General features: G+C 31.1%; 2 protein-coding genes across 2 annotated transcripts in view; one reads left to right on the forward strand and one right to left on the reverse strand.

Annotated features, from left to right (window-relative positions):
- The window catches only part of LOC119635122 (guanylate cyclase soluble subunit beta-1), a 116,420-nt gene that overhangs the window by 72,988 nt on the left and 29,125 nt on the right, over positions 1-14,307 (forward strand). The window contains 1 exon segment of the mRNA XM_038029713.1: positions 8,111-8,268. Coding sequence (XP_037885641.1) covers positions 8,111-8,268 — 158 coding nt within the window.
- The window catches only part of LOC119635123, a 23,304-nt gene continuing 17,271 nt past the window's right edge, over positions 8,275-14,307 (reverse strand). The window contains exon 9 of the mRNA XM_038029714.1: positions 8,275-9,010. Within this exon, the coding sequence (XP_037885642.1) occupies positions 8,548-9,010 (463 nt within the window). The 3' untranslated portion in view covers positions 8,275-8,547. The remainder of the gene's footprint in view (positions 9,011-14,307) is intronic.

Consider the following 14,307-nt stretch of genomic DNA (forward strand, 5'->3'; position numbering starts at 1 on the left):
ACTAACTTAATTAAAATTTTACTGAATAAAATTTCACTCTAACTCAAATTATTATGAACTCGGCTATTCACGAATTTCCTGTATTAACATTGTACAAATGGCGGATGCCGAAAGTGTACAAAGATAATTAAATCTGAAAAATAAGTACAAGTCTAAGATCTTTGACCAGAAACCTTTATGTTGGTTTTATGTTATATTTATATTAATATATATTTTATAAAAGATCATAAATGAATAAACTCAAACTCACCGTTTGCAATGCTGTTAAACTTCTTTACAATATTGAACAAGATTAAACTAGTCACACGAAAAATTTATGTATATCAAAAACTACGCTAACCCAACAACAACGACCATTAATTCACTTTTACTTTAACACTTTACCACTTTATTACCGACTATTAAAATGTAAGATTAAAAACCCGAAAACGTATTAAACAATATTTAGAATAATCGAAAAAAAAATTAACTGTAAAGTATATTTTTGAAATTTTCCAATTCTAACAATTACTGTTTTTAATAATTTATAAAACAAACCCTACATTTTCGTAAAACAAGCCACCCGCGCACTTCGGTTTAAGTAAAAGAACTGATTTAAATGCCGAACATTATCACGAAGAATCATTTACTCTTTAGTATAGCAAAAAAACTATGCAAATCGAACAAATGTTAAGCCTCGTGTTAATAAGAAAAATATGTATCTATAGAGAAATTAAACGATGCAAAAACAAAAAGCAAAAAAAACAACGAACTTCGTACGATGATACGATGCTTATTTCAAATAATAGTAATTGCTTTTTGATTTTTTTTTATTTGCTTTTCTCTAATGTGCGCTTATTAATACCTTTGAAATTTGATGGAGTCGCTCGTGTTAAAGAGTATAGCAAGTGTGCATACATGCATGTGTGTTTTTCATATAAAACATACAAAGATGAGAAACACAGAGAAAATTAGTCTTTGCAATACGTGAGAGTAAAACAAATACACTTAAAATTTTTCTCTTAAAAATCAAACCCAAAAAAAAAAACATTATAGATAACTTCTTAGCTATATGGTGAGATTTTGCAACAACAACATTACTAATAAGAAAAAAGAAGGCAATTACTCCAAATAGCAAATAGCTAGAGTAGTAGGATACAATTAACTTTTCATGCAATGGACAAATTGTCGTTATTTTTTAAATCTTTTCTAGCAACATTTCGATAATTAAAGTTAAGAAACTAGAATATGTTTACATAAGCCCAGCAGAAAAACAAAACGTACATTATAGAATCTACGTCTTTTTTGTACATAAACACATGTCAGTGACCATTAAGTAAATAACATACCAGTTAAGTGCAATGTAATGGCCGAAACAAATGCTAACAGCATTTAAGACAAGCAAGAAGAAATTGTCTTAAATATTAACCTAACCAACCTCAAATATCTTGCGATCTCAACAATTTTTCCCAACATCCTACAAGTGTTTACACAAGTATGTGCGATTGCATCTGAAGGTATATATAAGTTTCTGTGATTATAAGATGAGAAAATTTACTTGTCTATCTTTACTTAACCAATACCACTGGCCTCTGTAGCATTTCAGTGCGTTGTCATTTGAAATTATCTGAAGTGTAAGCTAAATGTTATATAAAAGAAACGACAAATTGCTGATGATGCCTATGTATATGCAGCATGTGGTCGACTTTTATTACAAATTTATTTATATTATTAAATTACAAAAAATGCAAATTACAAGTTTTTGCATCACTTACAAAACCGCATTAAAGACTTTCTTTTTTATATTAGGGTAAAAATAAATTTCCTCTCCTTCCGTATTCCTTTTCTACGAATTTCCTTCGCGATTTGATATCGTGCTCAACTTAATATAATACTTTTCATTATGCCCATCGTTCACGAAAGAAATTTATTCTGGTTTTATAACGACGTTCACGGCGCGTATAGTCTTTAAGATTAAGTCTATTATTCTTGTCCTTGAGAATCCATAAGGCATACATATTGTCTTATGTGGATTTAAATACTTTCGCATATTTAAGGTTTTTGGTATTAACAATTACTTTTAATTTAAAACAGACCAAGATTAAAAAGCTTTTCCAACTATTGTGTGGACAGACTAGAAACACAATTCTAATCAAGGTGTTGGCACGCCTACAAGTAATTAATAGCTTTGGAATTTTATAACAAATATACCTGAAATATGTATTCAAAATGTTTTCGAAGATTTTGATAACTTCGACGGATTTCGCTTTTATTTTTTTAGTAGATTTTTTGCAGAACTTTTTTTCTTAGAATTTACCTACTAGTTATAGGCGCAAGTTCATTAGAGAATATAGCGAAATATTTTAACATGCATATATATGTGCGTAGGAATGCATATCACTACCCATACGCATACAAAAATTGCTTTGCCTGTTTGTTCAATTTTATGGTTGTATTAAAAAGTTTCCGGCAACTTTGTTAAGACTTTATGAAAAGTTTATTCCTTAGTATCCTTGTTCGTCGTACTTTGGCGAGTACATTAGTAAGTTTATTTAGTTTGGGATAAGAAAAAATGAGACAAAAAGCATGTCGACGCCATATAATTACAAGAAGAGTGAATTATTACAAAATTTCAAGCTCATTTAAGAACAAACCGAAAAATATTAAAAAAAAAAGTATATATATATTTATAACCCTTAAGTCATCGATCAAATAAGTATTCTCGATATACTCTAATGTAGTGTATATGCTCGACTCTAAACGGGTCTATACAAAATATAATAAAAATATAAGTCTGCAATGAATAGGGTGGAATAGAGTCTTGCTTGCTCGGGCGTAATGGAGTTAATGCAAAATGTGTGTTAAAGCTAACGTCAAAAATAGTCCCCACTATCACGTATTTTCTGGCGTAAATTTTCCAACTAAGTGACCACGTACTTACGAAATTTCCAAGGACTATTTTATTTTTTATTATAGAGTTTTTTATTTATTTACTTTTTTTTTATTATAGTTTATGCACGAAAAGAACGGAGAGGAATTATTATTATGTTACACTAGACATCCTACGTAACATTATAAGCAGTGTAAACTTCTGCCTTAGCCTCGTCTATTCATTAGGTCTTCTCTCAAGTTTCAGGATATCAGAACTGCAAATATAGAAAGCCGAACTTTGGCTCATATTATGTAACTTCAAATCCATTGATCAAGAACAGAAATAGTTATGAAGCGCCCATACGAATCGCGCTATATGCACAGTGTCTATCTAATTAAGTAAGCAATTACTCTGGTTTATACAAAAAACTTTCGTTGCTCGCTACGATAGGGGATATTTTCTATTGAAATTTAACACAACTTGTGATGCAATGTTTTCCAAACTCGAGCAAACTTGGAGGGAATTTTTAAGATCGTTTTTTATTCTCAAACGATACAGTTTATTAAGCTTGCAAGTTGAAAATAATGCAAAATTCGTTGAAAATTTATTTTAAACCGATTACGAAAATTTTCTTTTCTTTTATTTCAGTTCTTCTTCTCTCTCCTTGTTCTTCCCAAAAGGAAGAAATGAAAATAAAAATAAGCAAAAGTAAAACAATCAAAATGTTGCTCTGTTATTTTTAAGTATACAGAGAGAAAACAAGTAAACGGAAAACTATACTTAATACATATTGCATATGTATACAATGCGTTTACAAGTGTATACTTCATTGTTTGCCAAATAATGGAAAGTTATACAATATAAAATTGTAAAATGTTTGCTTGCAACTTATATGTTTGCTTTTCCAGTAATCAAATAGTTTTCATACTTATTCTCATTGTGCACTTCTTCGCTTTTTCTTCAATAATATTTACCCACATACACCATTGGACACCAGACTTTGACTTAGTTTAGATATCCATTTCTATAATCGCTATCAACGAATGTATGTATGTAGTTGTATATAAGGATGTTACCCTCCTCGTTGAAGACGCATTGTTTTCCCCCTCTATCTCTCTCTATTTTAAATTTTACCAAAATCTTAAATTTAAAAGGAAAACCAAAAGCAGAATGAAGCTCAGCATTTTATTAATAAAATCATTTGAACTTAAGGTTTAGAGCGCTTGACGCGCTTTTATTTAAATAATTTATAGCTTTGCTATGCTTCGTTATTGTAAAAGACATTGAGGCAATAAGCCAGGTAACATATAGACTGTAATAAAGGTGTAAGATAACAATAGAGATTTCCGATATAAAATAACAACTCATAGGTCATAGCTATACTTAGATTTATAAACCTTTAGCCAAACTGGCAAAGGAAGCACTTTAAGAGTCTCAAGTAAATTAACACTAAAGCCCTCCAATCGAGCATTATTGATGTTCCTAAATTGATGCGGTGTCTGCTTGATCTGTGCAAACCATTATAACGTACAACATATGCAAATTTGTGAAAACAAAATTTTTAATTTTACTCAGCAACTTCTTAGAGCGAATAATCCACAAGAGTATCGAGGATTTCGCATTGGTTAATTATGTGTAATCTCTTGCTTATGACAACCACAAAATTGTAGCCAAAGCAATATTGACTTGTACGCTGGTAGGCCAGTTCTTTATCGAGTCTTTGCAAATATTTATTTATTTTTTTTTTGGATTTAAGACAAGTATTTAAAATAAAGCTAACAGAAAAAAAAAAAAGAAACCAAAGAAATTAACCAGCATTCTTAAGCTGCATCTCAAATGCTTTTCATTATGTTTCTTTAGATTTATATATAAATCTCCGAATTAATACTTGATTAGAGAATTCTTGTATTAAAGTAAATTCGCTCTCTTGGAAAATTTACATTTTTCATTCGCGTTCACGTTTTACCCAGAACACGTCTCATAAGTGTTTGCCTTCAAGCTTTATTTTGTTATCAAATAAAAGATCTTAAGCAGATAGTTATTTAGAGAAGTATAAGCAAACAATAGACAAAATTGGAATCGGAATCAAGTATAAAGCTACTTCCTGCACGTTTCCGGCGTCGTGCTTCACACTTGCTTACTATAAATCTATTACTGTCGATTTGAAATCACCGACACAACCACGATCACATTCCTTTACACTATCTGATCCAAGTATTTGCGGCAGCATTTCATTTCTCCTCATTAAATTTCAGTTCGGCGATACCTGCCTTTTGGGCAAATATTGTTGCCCCAGTCTAAACACTTCTTCAAAGCCATTAAAGCAATGATGTGAAAAAATAGGTATCGCTGATTATAGACAAAATAAAAATTCCACAAAACTCAAACTTAAAACTTCTCCTTCTCGAGTTAACCATATCGCTGACTCTTTCAATTGTGAACTTTTTGCCTTTCAGCTTTAAAGTGTATTCTCCAAAAAAAAAAAAAAATCAATTCAAATCGATGCCTTATACCAGGAATTTAAAATCAACTCAATTTAATAAGTAATCGTCAAAGGCATAGTCATCCAATCCAATTGAGTACTGACTGTAGTTTTCAAGGCCAGTTTAATCCATTAAATTAATTTGCTATTATTACAAATGGTGCGCATAAGTCCAAACCCGATTCAAGTAAACAATTCTACAGCATTAACAAGGTATCTCATCCAAGTCAAGCACTTGTCAAAATGACACAAAAAGTTATTCGGAATTGAAAAATAATTTAGAATCAATCATCGCTATTCTCAGGCATTTCCAAAGCAAAGAATGGAAAGCAAAATTTAAAATAAAAAAGATTTTTTGCATCTTATATTTTGTGCGTTCTATGAAGGAACAATTTTCTTCTATTTTTTTTTTTTTTTTTTTTTTTGATTTTTCTTCTCAAAACAAATATAATTGTTCTTCGCTATGCTATTGTTATTCCAGTTTAAATGTTCAATTCATCTTAAGGCATTATTTCCTTCCTGTACAGAAACTTGTTCCCAAAAGCAATTTGGTATAACAAATTAAAACTTATAAAAAGCTTTTTACTTTACAGGTGAAAACAAAAAAAAATATATATATATATATTTCTCGTGAATTTCATCTTTTAAGTAATAATTGATTTTTTTTTCATGAAATGCTAGAAATTTTAATATTATTTCAGTAAAATGCAACTCATTCAAAACAATTAAAAAAATCGAAATTTTTGTAACTCTTTTTTAAAAATTTCATTCATTGAATACTTTGTTGTTGCATGGCTTGCAATGATTAAACAAAAACTTTGACAAAACCAAACACCACATCGTTCGTTGTCCTCGAACATAATTCATTTCGCAAAAAGGGTAGCAGTCAAGCTTTGATGTGGTTTAGGAAAATTTTAATTGATTGATAGAATGCTGCTTTTTTTTTTTTTTTTTAGCTGAGATTTATAAAAAAAAAAGTGAGAAAATAACATTTATTACATACGTACATAGTAACCTTGCCTTGGTTGAACCTTGGTGAATCTTCCTTTCAATCTCTTATCATAATTGTTAAATAGTAAAGTTATTTTGTGTTAATTAAGAGCACATCAGTTTGTCAATTGACGTTATTTTCGCAATGGACCGTTAGTTAATTAGTGCTGTTAAATATTTGAACAAAGTTCTGAATTCTGAATCTTGATCGTATAATAATTATCGACACTTATACAATTGATTAATAACGAATTTGGTTTAGTAGTGATGTTTAACTTTGAAATTCTCAAGATTTTTACAATCTTACATAAATTAAAAGGATTTTTAAAAAATATTTAAAAAAGGTATATAAGAGTATTATAGTTGGCCATGTCGCACCATTGAATACCCTATACCATGTTACAGGTGTTCATGGACTAATTTCTCAAAATAAGAAATGCTCGGAAAAATAGTCCAATACGAAGCATTTGCAAAAGCGGTCGTCTTTGGGCTAAGACAGGTGGTTGGACCAAATTTCATTAAAATATATTTAAAATTGCGGCCTCTGAGTTGAACACAAGAATAATCGAGCAACTTTAGACTGACAGGCCAACCGGCAGACAAGTTGGTATTGAGTCGAAAAGTAAAGGTGAACCTATCTCAAGTTCTTCTGGAAGTTGTATTCGTTCGTACAAATTTTTGGTATGCCTTTGCATCACAACCGGTGTCGGGTATAAGAATTTGTTGAATTTTTAATCTCTTCTTCTGAATTCTTATTATGTTGTAGAGTAACTTCAGATGAAAAAGCATCTATCAAGGCCTCCAAGTTATAAGGCGACATTGCTCCTGTCATATCGTAAACGATAAGCGAAAGCAATATTCGAATCACATAAGCGCTTTTATGTCATTACAGTAGGGCGATATAATAGTAATTTATCCGCCCATTGATGCTTGTAAATATGTTCAAGATCAAAGGTGTTATGCAAATAAATTTATATCAATTGCAAAAGCTTCTATATATTAATGTAGAGAGATATGAAAACAATAAATCTACAACAAACAGCTCTCAGGCATTGGAAATATGAATTTTACATAAAACATAGGGACGTAATTTATATCAGGGGTGAAACCTATACTTTACAGGGCTGGTTAAAACTTCGGAATAAGTTCAGTTACAATGTTATCAATGATAATATGAGCGCATCCATTAAAACTGGGTAAGAGTATACCTCAGCTGATCATCGTTTTTTCGTTCTTGAAAGGACGGATCCTTATAGAACTTAATCTGTAACACTCTACATAGACCGTCTGAGCTTTTTCTACTTCAATTTAATAATCGGAATAGTTTCTCACACAAACTTCTTATAAAGCTAAAAAGCACTAAAAACACTCCGAATCTTATTAATTGTTGTTTGTGTATATTTACGCTTTATGGAAATTTTCATACAGATTCCGGCCTATTGCAATCACATTGATGAATCGCATATACCTCTATCCTATAATAGCGAGTAATGAAAAAATCAAGAGACTTTGTTCTGTTCTGTGTCTATAAAGCTTCGTTGAAAAGTGCTCTTGAATATAAAATTATTTGTAAAAGCATTTCAATGTTATTAAAATACTTGGAATCGATACGAAATAGTATATATATATATATATATATATATAAAAAAAATTATTTTCATATTTAATTGTAATTTAAGTAAATTACAGTGAATTGAAAACAAATTCAATACGTGTTATACATAAGTAAAAATAGATAAATTTTATTAATAAATTTTATATATTTTTCTAAAAATATTTACTTTTAGCAAATTACAATTGGAATACATTCTGGTGAAGTTGTAACCGGTGTTATTGGCAATCGTGTGCCACGCTATTGTTTATTCGGTAACACTGTAAATTTGACCAGCCGTACTGAGACAACTGGCATACCCGGGCGGATAAATGTCAGTGAAGTTACGTACAAGTAAGTAAAACCAAAATATTTCAAATCTCTCCAATTTACTAGAAACCTACACGCCCCCACGGCCCCCCCACTTAATAAACCAAAAATATACTATTGCTGTTACTACTACTACTACTATTACTACTACTACTACTACTACCACTATTACTGCTAGAACTTCAATATTTTACCATTCAATTTAATTGTTCTCGGTCTGGTTAGAGAAAAACTTTGACGAGGCGCTGATAATATTAAAGAATAATAATAAGTAAATGGAAAAACAACTTTGCCCTTTGTTACTCAAATTTCCAATGGCTTATCCAAAACTGTGCCCGCTGTATTTTCCCCTTCCGTTACACACACATTGCTAACCCTACCATTACTGTTACTGCTACTACTACTACTACCAGTATTGCTGCTGCTATTACTGCTATTACGGTTATGGCTGCTGTCATTATTTCCATCCATACTATCAACATCTCTCTCGGCACTTGTGATAGTTATAACGGGTGCAGTAACATTTTGATTGTCTCCTACAGAAGCAAGGTTGTTGGCAGAGTATTTTAATGGTTTTTTTGGTTTTCGCATAGCAACCTGTTTAACCAAGTCCTTGACGTCGTCGTTGCCGTCATCGTTGCTCGTTTCAGGTCCTTCAATTTCTTCCATTAAATCAATATAGCGCTGTAAACGTCTCGGTAAACGTAATGTATCAATGCCTTCAGGTAATTGTCCATTACTGCGTAACAAATCACGTATGCGACAACTGTAAAAAGTAAATGAAAGGCTCAGTCAGTCAATATATACATATATATATATATATATATAAATTGATTTGAATTGATCAAATAGTAAAATTGAGTTTTCGACATACACATGCAATATACATTGCAAGCAATAAAGTCTATTTATCCTTTTAATAATATGTAACGTATACTTGGTCGTTGGAAAACTCGTAAGGCATTTAGTTAAAAAAAAACAACTAAGAAAATTGTTTATGGTTGCGAACGCATCTTTTACACCCATTATCGCTATCTTATAAAAGGAGGGGGAAGAAGGAAAAAATAAATTTGTATGCTCCATAATATTGGGTGGGCGTGGCTATTTTTCTTTCTATTTTATCAGTTTATCAGCAATGAGAAAAAGACACGGAGAGCACACGTATTCTTAATCTTGATGATATAAATTTGTAGGCGTGTTCTTTGACCTATTTAGGTTATTTTCAAAATCTTTTGCAAATTTGTGGGCGATGTCTTCACTTTTACGATTGGGGCAATATTCATCGCAGATACTATGTAGGCAGACGGACGAACGGATGAACAAAATGTACAGTTTTATGGAGTTAAAAAAATTAAATATTGATATACTATAATATTGAATAGGCGTGGTCATTTTTTTTTATTTTTTTACAGTTACTACAGCATCACCCGTAGAATACACGTTCAACTGTAGTTAATGAGTAATAAGCAAAAAACCCATTTTTTACTCCTTTTGCAAAAACAGATGTGTTCCCAGTCTACGTGCTACGGCACTATGTATATTGGTGTGGTGCGTGCAGGAACTTTTAATGTCTCTGCCAAATTTGAAGCCGATTTGGAGCGACATTACACAGACGGACAGATGGACAGACACATATGCTTAGATCAATTCAGAATTTGATTCTGGTCAACAATATATGCATTTTGTGGGGTCCCTGAAGCTTCCCTCGGGGCGTTGCAAGCGTTTTGACAAAATGAATATGACACTCATAACATATCACACACACACACATACACACACATTTACATTTGAGATACACTTGAAGTACAACCATTCCAATATGTGCTATGTACGTGTATTCGTCAGTTGAAAGTATTTTAATTTCATTCAATAAAAAAAAAAACTGAGTCACATATTTCGGCAAAATAGGACCTGTTTGAATAAACTTTTTGTGAAAAAGTAATGTGGAAAAAATTTTAACTCATGAAGCTTCATATCCGTGGTTGTCATTTTCATTCAGTTTTACATATTAAGCGTAAGAGTTTTAGAATGGCTCTGTCAATACGCTTTCGTAGAACGTTGCATGTTATCGTCGTCGTCAAAGGATATCTCGTACTATTGAGTTTTTCAAGGGACTGTATCGTAACTTGATTCTGAGAGGGATGATGTCACAATCACCAAATTTGCTTCATTATCTCGCTCACTCTGTTTCAATTCTGCACCTTATTCCTCCGGACCCTAATAAAAAACCCTAAACTGGAACTAATGCACTTCTCCCTAAAATTTTCATACAAAATTAAGATAAGTCGTAACTTCATTAACGGTAGTCAAGATCCCGTATAGGAGACTTGGCAAAACTGAACTTATAAGAAAGGGGGTGGGAGGACTTACCTACGCAAGCAAACCAGGTCAATGTTAGTTTATACGAATGAAGAAAGTAAAGCACACAAATATGTGTCATATGCTTTCGTACAATCCCATTAATAGATGGCTTTTGTCGTTGCATGAAATCCCCAAAAATAGCATAAATTTTCAATAAATATTTACTGCGTCCTTAAACATGTGTCAAATATTTCAGAATTTTTTGTTATGCTAGTATCTCAAGGAGATTGGTAAAGGATAATTATCTTAACAAAGCGATATTTTTTCTCTCTTTTCTCAATACTTTCTTACTAGGTATGTGCCATGAGATAGAGGTCAACTCTAGTTATTCGTAACTAAGCTTGCATGCATAATAATAAAGTAAAATGCGGTGTAGCTGTCAATATATGGTATCTCGAGAATTTATTAACTTTTAAAAGTCAATAAAGTGAAATCAGTATAAAAAAACTTATATTTGTGCGGGAAACCATATCATATGTTTATACCGTACAGCGCTCGTGGTACAAGGGTATATTAAGTTTGTAGGGTTGTATGCCACAGTCAGATGACTTGAGATGGACCCTATCCTTTATTATATCGACCGATTTAGAGCATACTTGTTCTGAATTGATGCTGAGCGTCTGTCTGTGCGTCTGGCTGTCTTGTTTTCTTGCATGCATACAACATACAGATCCCAAATTTTTGAAGTATTTTGATAAAATTTGATATTCAATTTCTATTACCAATCGATTTAGCATCACTTTCTTAATCAATTTTGGCCGTTTGTCTATCTTGGTATCTTGTGTTCAACCTAAAGGTAGCAATTTCTGCGACATTGCGACGACGTGTTTTGGTCCACGGACGAAAGCTATTGAATCGATCGGATCGAAGCACTATTTCGACTTTGCATTATTTTGAAAAGTCATTATATGAATAACTGTAGATTGATGTGATTAATGTTTGATCGCGATTCATTATAGTGTTTTTACTTGTTTTTAAATTATTATAGGACTTACCGGTACTTTTAATACTGTTTTTTAATATATTATTAGGAAATTTAATTATATAAATTTTTTTAAAAATTTTATAAATGAAAAGTGTTTTTAATCTTTCAATTTTAGGATTTTATAGTTCTAACCAAATATAAAAAAAAAAAATCCTCTTATAATTGAATTACATTGTACATAAATTAAATTACATTGTACATACACTTTTCAATAGCCGACTGTGTACCAAATAACCTACCTAATATTTATATATCAACAGAGAGAGAGAGAGAGTGAGAGAGAGAGAGAGAGACCTTTCCTTTCCTTCCAAAAATTTTAAATTAAATGTATTAAGTAGAATAAGAAATGTTTAATCCTTAGGAGGTCAAGTATGGTGTTTTTTTTTTTTTTATTTAGATATGTACCTCGCATTTAACCTTCAATGAAGAAACAAAAAAAACTACAAATTTCTTAAGAATACTTTACGCTTGAACATGAAGACAATCCTCTTATCATGATGTTTTGACCATGTGATCACCTTTTGTAAGCAAGAAGCTATAGTTTACATCATTAAAGATTTGTTTTAATTTAATATTTTTCTATTTACTACACGACGATATGGTGATAAGTTTATTACATTTTTTGTAACAAAAGTAGGCAGAGGAGTTTTCATAAAAGATAAATTTGAAATACTCTCAAGCAGCTTTATGCCCTTTGGAACGTGGATTGGTAAAGAATAAATTTCTAAGCTATAGGGGGATATGTACTGACGATTGGTTGGGCTTAAGGTAAAGTTTTCACCAGGAAAGTAAAATGTGTTCCTTATATCGGATATGTACTGACGATTGGTTGGACTTAAGGTAAAGTTTTCACCAGGAAAGTAAAATGTGTTCCTCATATCCTATTGAGGTTCGTCGTATGAGATGGTAAATGTAAATAATGCACAATTTCTATCGAATATAAATAAATAAAAAAATAATAAAACGATTTGTTGTCTTCAGTTTGAATCCACTTAACATGTTGCCTACAAAAATAGCAACATTTCCATTTTCTTTCGAGGTTTCTTGCTAGAGAAACTGTTTTCTTTTTTTTTTTTTTTTGTTAATTATCCCATGAAAAGATTAATTGTCAGATTTAATAGCAATTTTAAAGCAATTGTTTATTGACTTTAATAAAACATTTGTTTGCAAGAAACTTTCTCTACCTTTCTACGATTTGAATTCAAACAACTGGGTTGGCCCGTTCATAAGGTTTTCTAAGAAAACAGCTTTGATTCCATGAACTTCTAAGTTCCCTTATTAGAGAGAATATTTCTTACTCTCCACAACCTATGGTAAACTTTCCTCCATTAATAGATATTTCAATGGAACATTTGCCCACAAAAAAAATCGCTCCTACATTTCCAGGATTTGACTCCGCTCGGCTTAACTCTGTTAAGCACATTTCCTACGGTCTCTAAGAAAACAGCATTGGTTCCACCAAGTTTCGAGCCTCCTGCCTACAGAGAAACTCTTGCTTATTGCCCTCCATTAATAGTAAACTCTCTCTCTCGCATTAAGAGATAAATTGTCGAATTTAATAGAAATTTCAGAGCAATTGTTTATTGATTTCAATGATTTCAATATTTTTCCTTACATTTCCCTATTATTCAAAATGGCGGGAAATGAATCGAAAAACTCCATGGGGTTTCAAAAACTGATCGCCTAATAAAATAAGAAGCTTGACAAGCATGCTTTATAACGGAGACTGCCTTTCTATCTGTTATATAACGACCATAGATGAGTATATGAGAAATACGTACAATAATCCTGAACAGAAGAAAGTACACCAAACAGAAATGTCTTGTAGTGCTCTTTGACTGTTACTCAACTATAAATAGATAGATAGATGGCTGGTGTCTAAATTATCATCTGAAGCGAATACAATTGTTTTACTTGTTTTTGCCTTTTTCTTTTCTTTTCTTTTCATTTTTTTTTCATTTTTTTTTTTTCTTTTTTTTATTCATTCCTATTATTTGTAGAAAGACAGAAAGAAGAAGAAAAAGAAATGTCTTTAACTACTACATATAAACTTGACTATATATAAATACCTTGAAAAAACATAACACTGCTTACTTTTCTCAACAATTTTTTTTTTCCGTGAAATCCATACACAATCACTTAAGAATAACGTACAAAAGATCTCTGCACCTTTGTCAATATTAAATATTCTTTAAATTAATAAAACAATAGCTGTAAGATGTACTTACAAAATAAAAGTTTTATTATAGTACTTTTTTTTACCCACATATTATTTAATTTTCTTCGGTTTGTCTACAATTTTTTAACGAGATTCCGAAAAATTTCATTTTCTTTCTTTCACTGTGTAGCAGCTTTCTTTCTCTCTATTTATTATTCAATTATATTCATTTCTTTGCTTATTTTGCTCATCAACAGAACAAAACGATGGATGATGATTATTGTGTGATTCCTTATCAGTTTTTATTTGTTTCATTTACTGTTTTACACTATGCTTGAGTAAGATTTATTAAAGTATAAAATCTGCTCGCAATTAATTTAAAAGTAATTTAAAAATTATTTTTTAAAAAATTATTTCCAAAAGAATGGAAGTATTTTAGTTTCGTCAACGTTAGCGCTAGCAGTTGAAGGAAAATCGAAACCCAACTCTTAAAAATCTTAATCACTGAGAAGCTTTGAATTCATACTAAATTTGTTTAACATTTCTATTAGAGATCGTA

Source organism: Glossina fuscipes, unplaced genomic scaffold (genome assembly GCF_014805625.2).
Source record: "Glossina fuscipes isolate IAEA_lab_2018 unplaced genomic scaffold, Yale_Gfus_2 3, whole genome shotgun sequence".
In the NCBI taxonomy this organism is placed as follows: domain Eukaryota; kingdom Metazoa; phylum Arthropoda; class Insecta; order Diptera; family Glossinidae; genus Glossina; species Glossina fuscipes.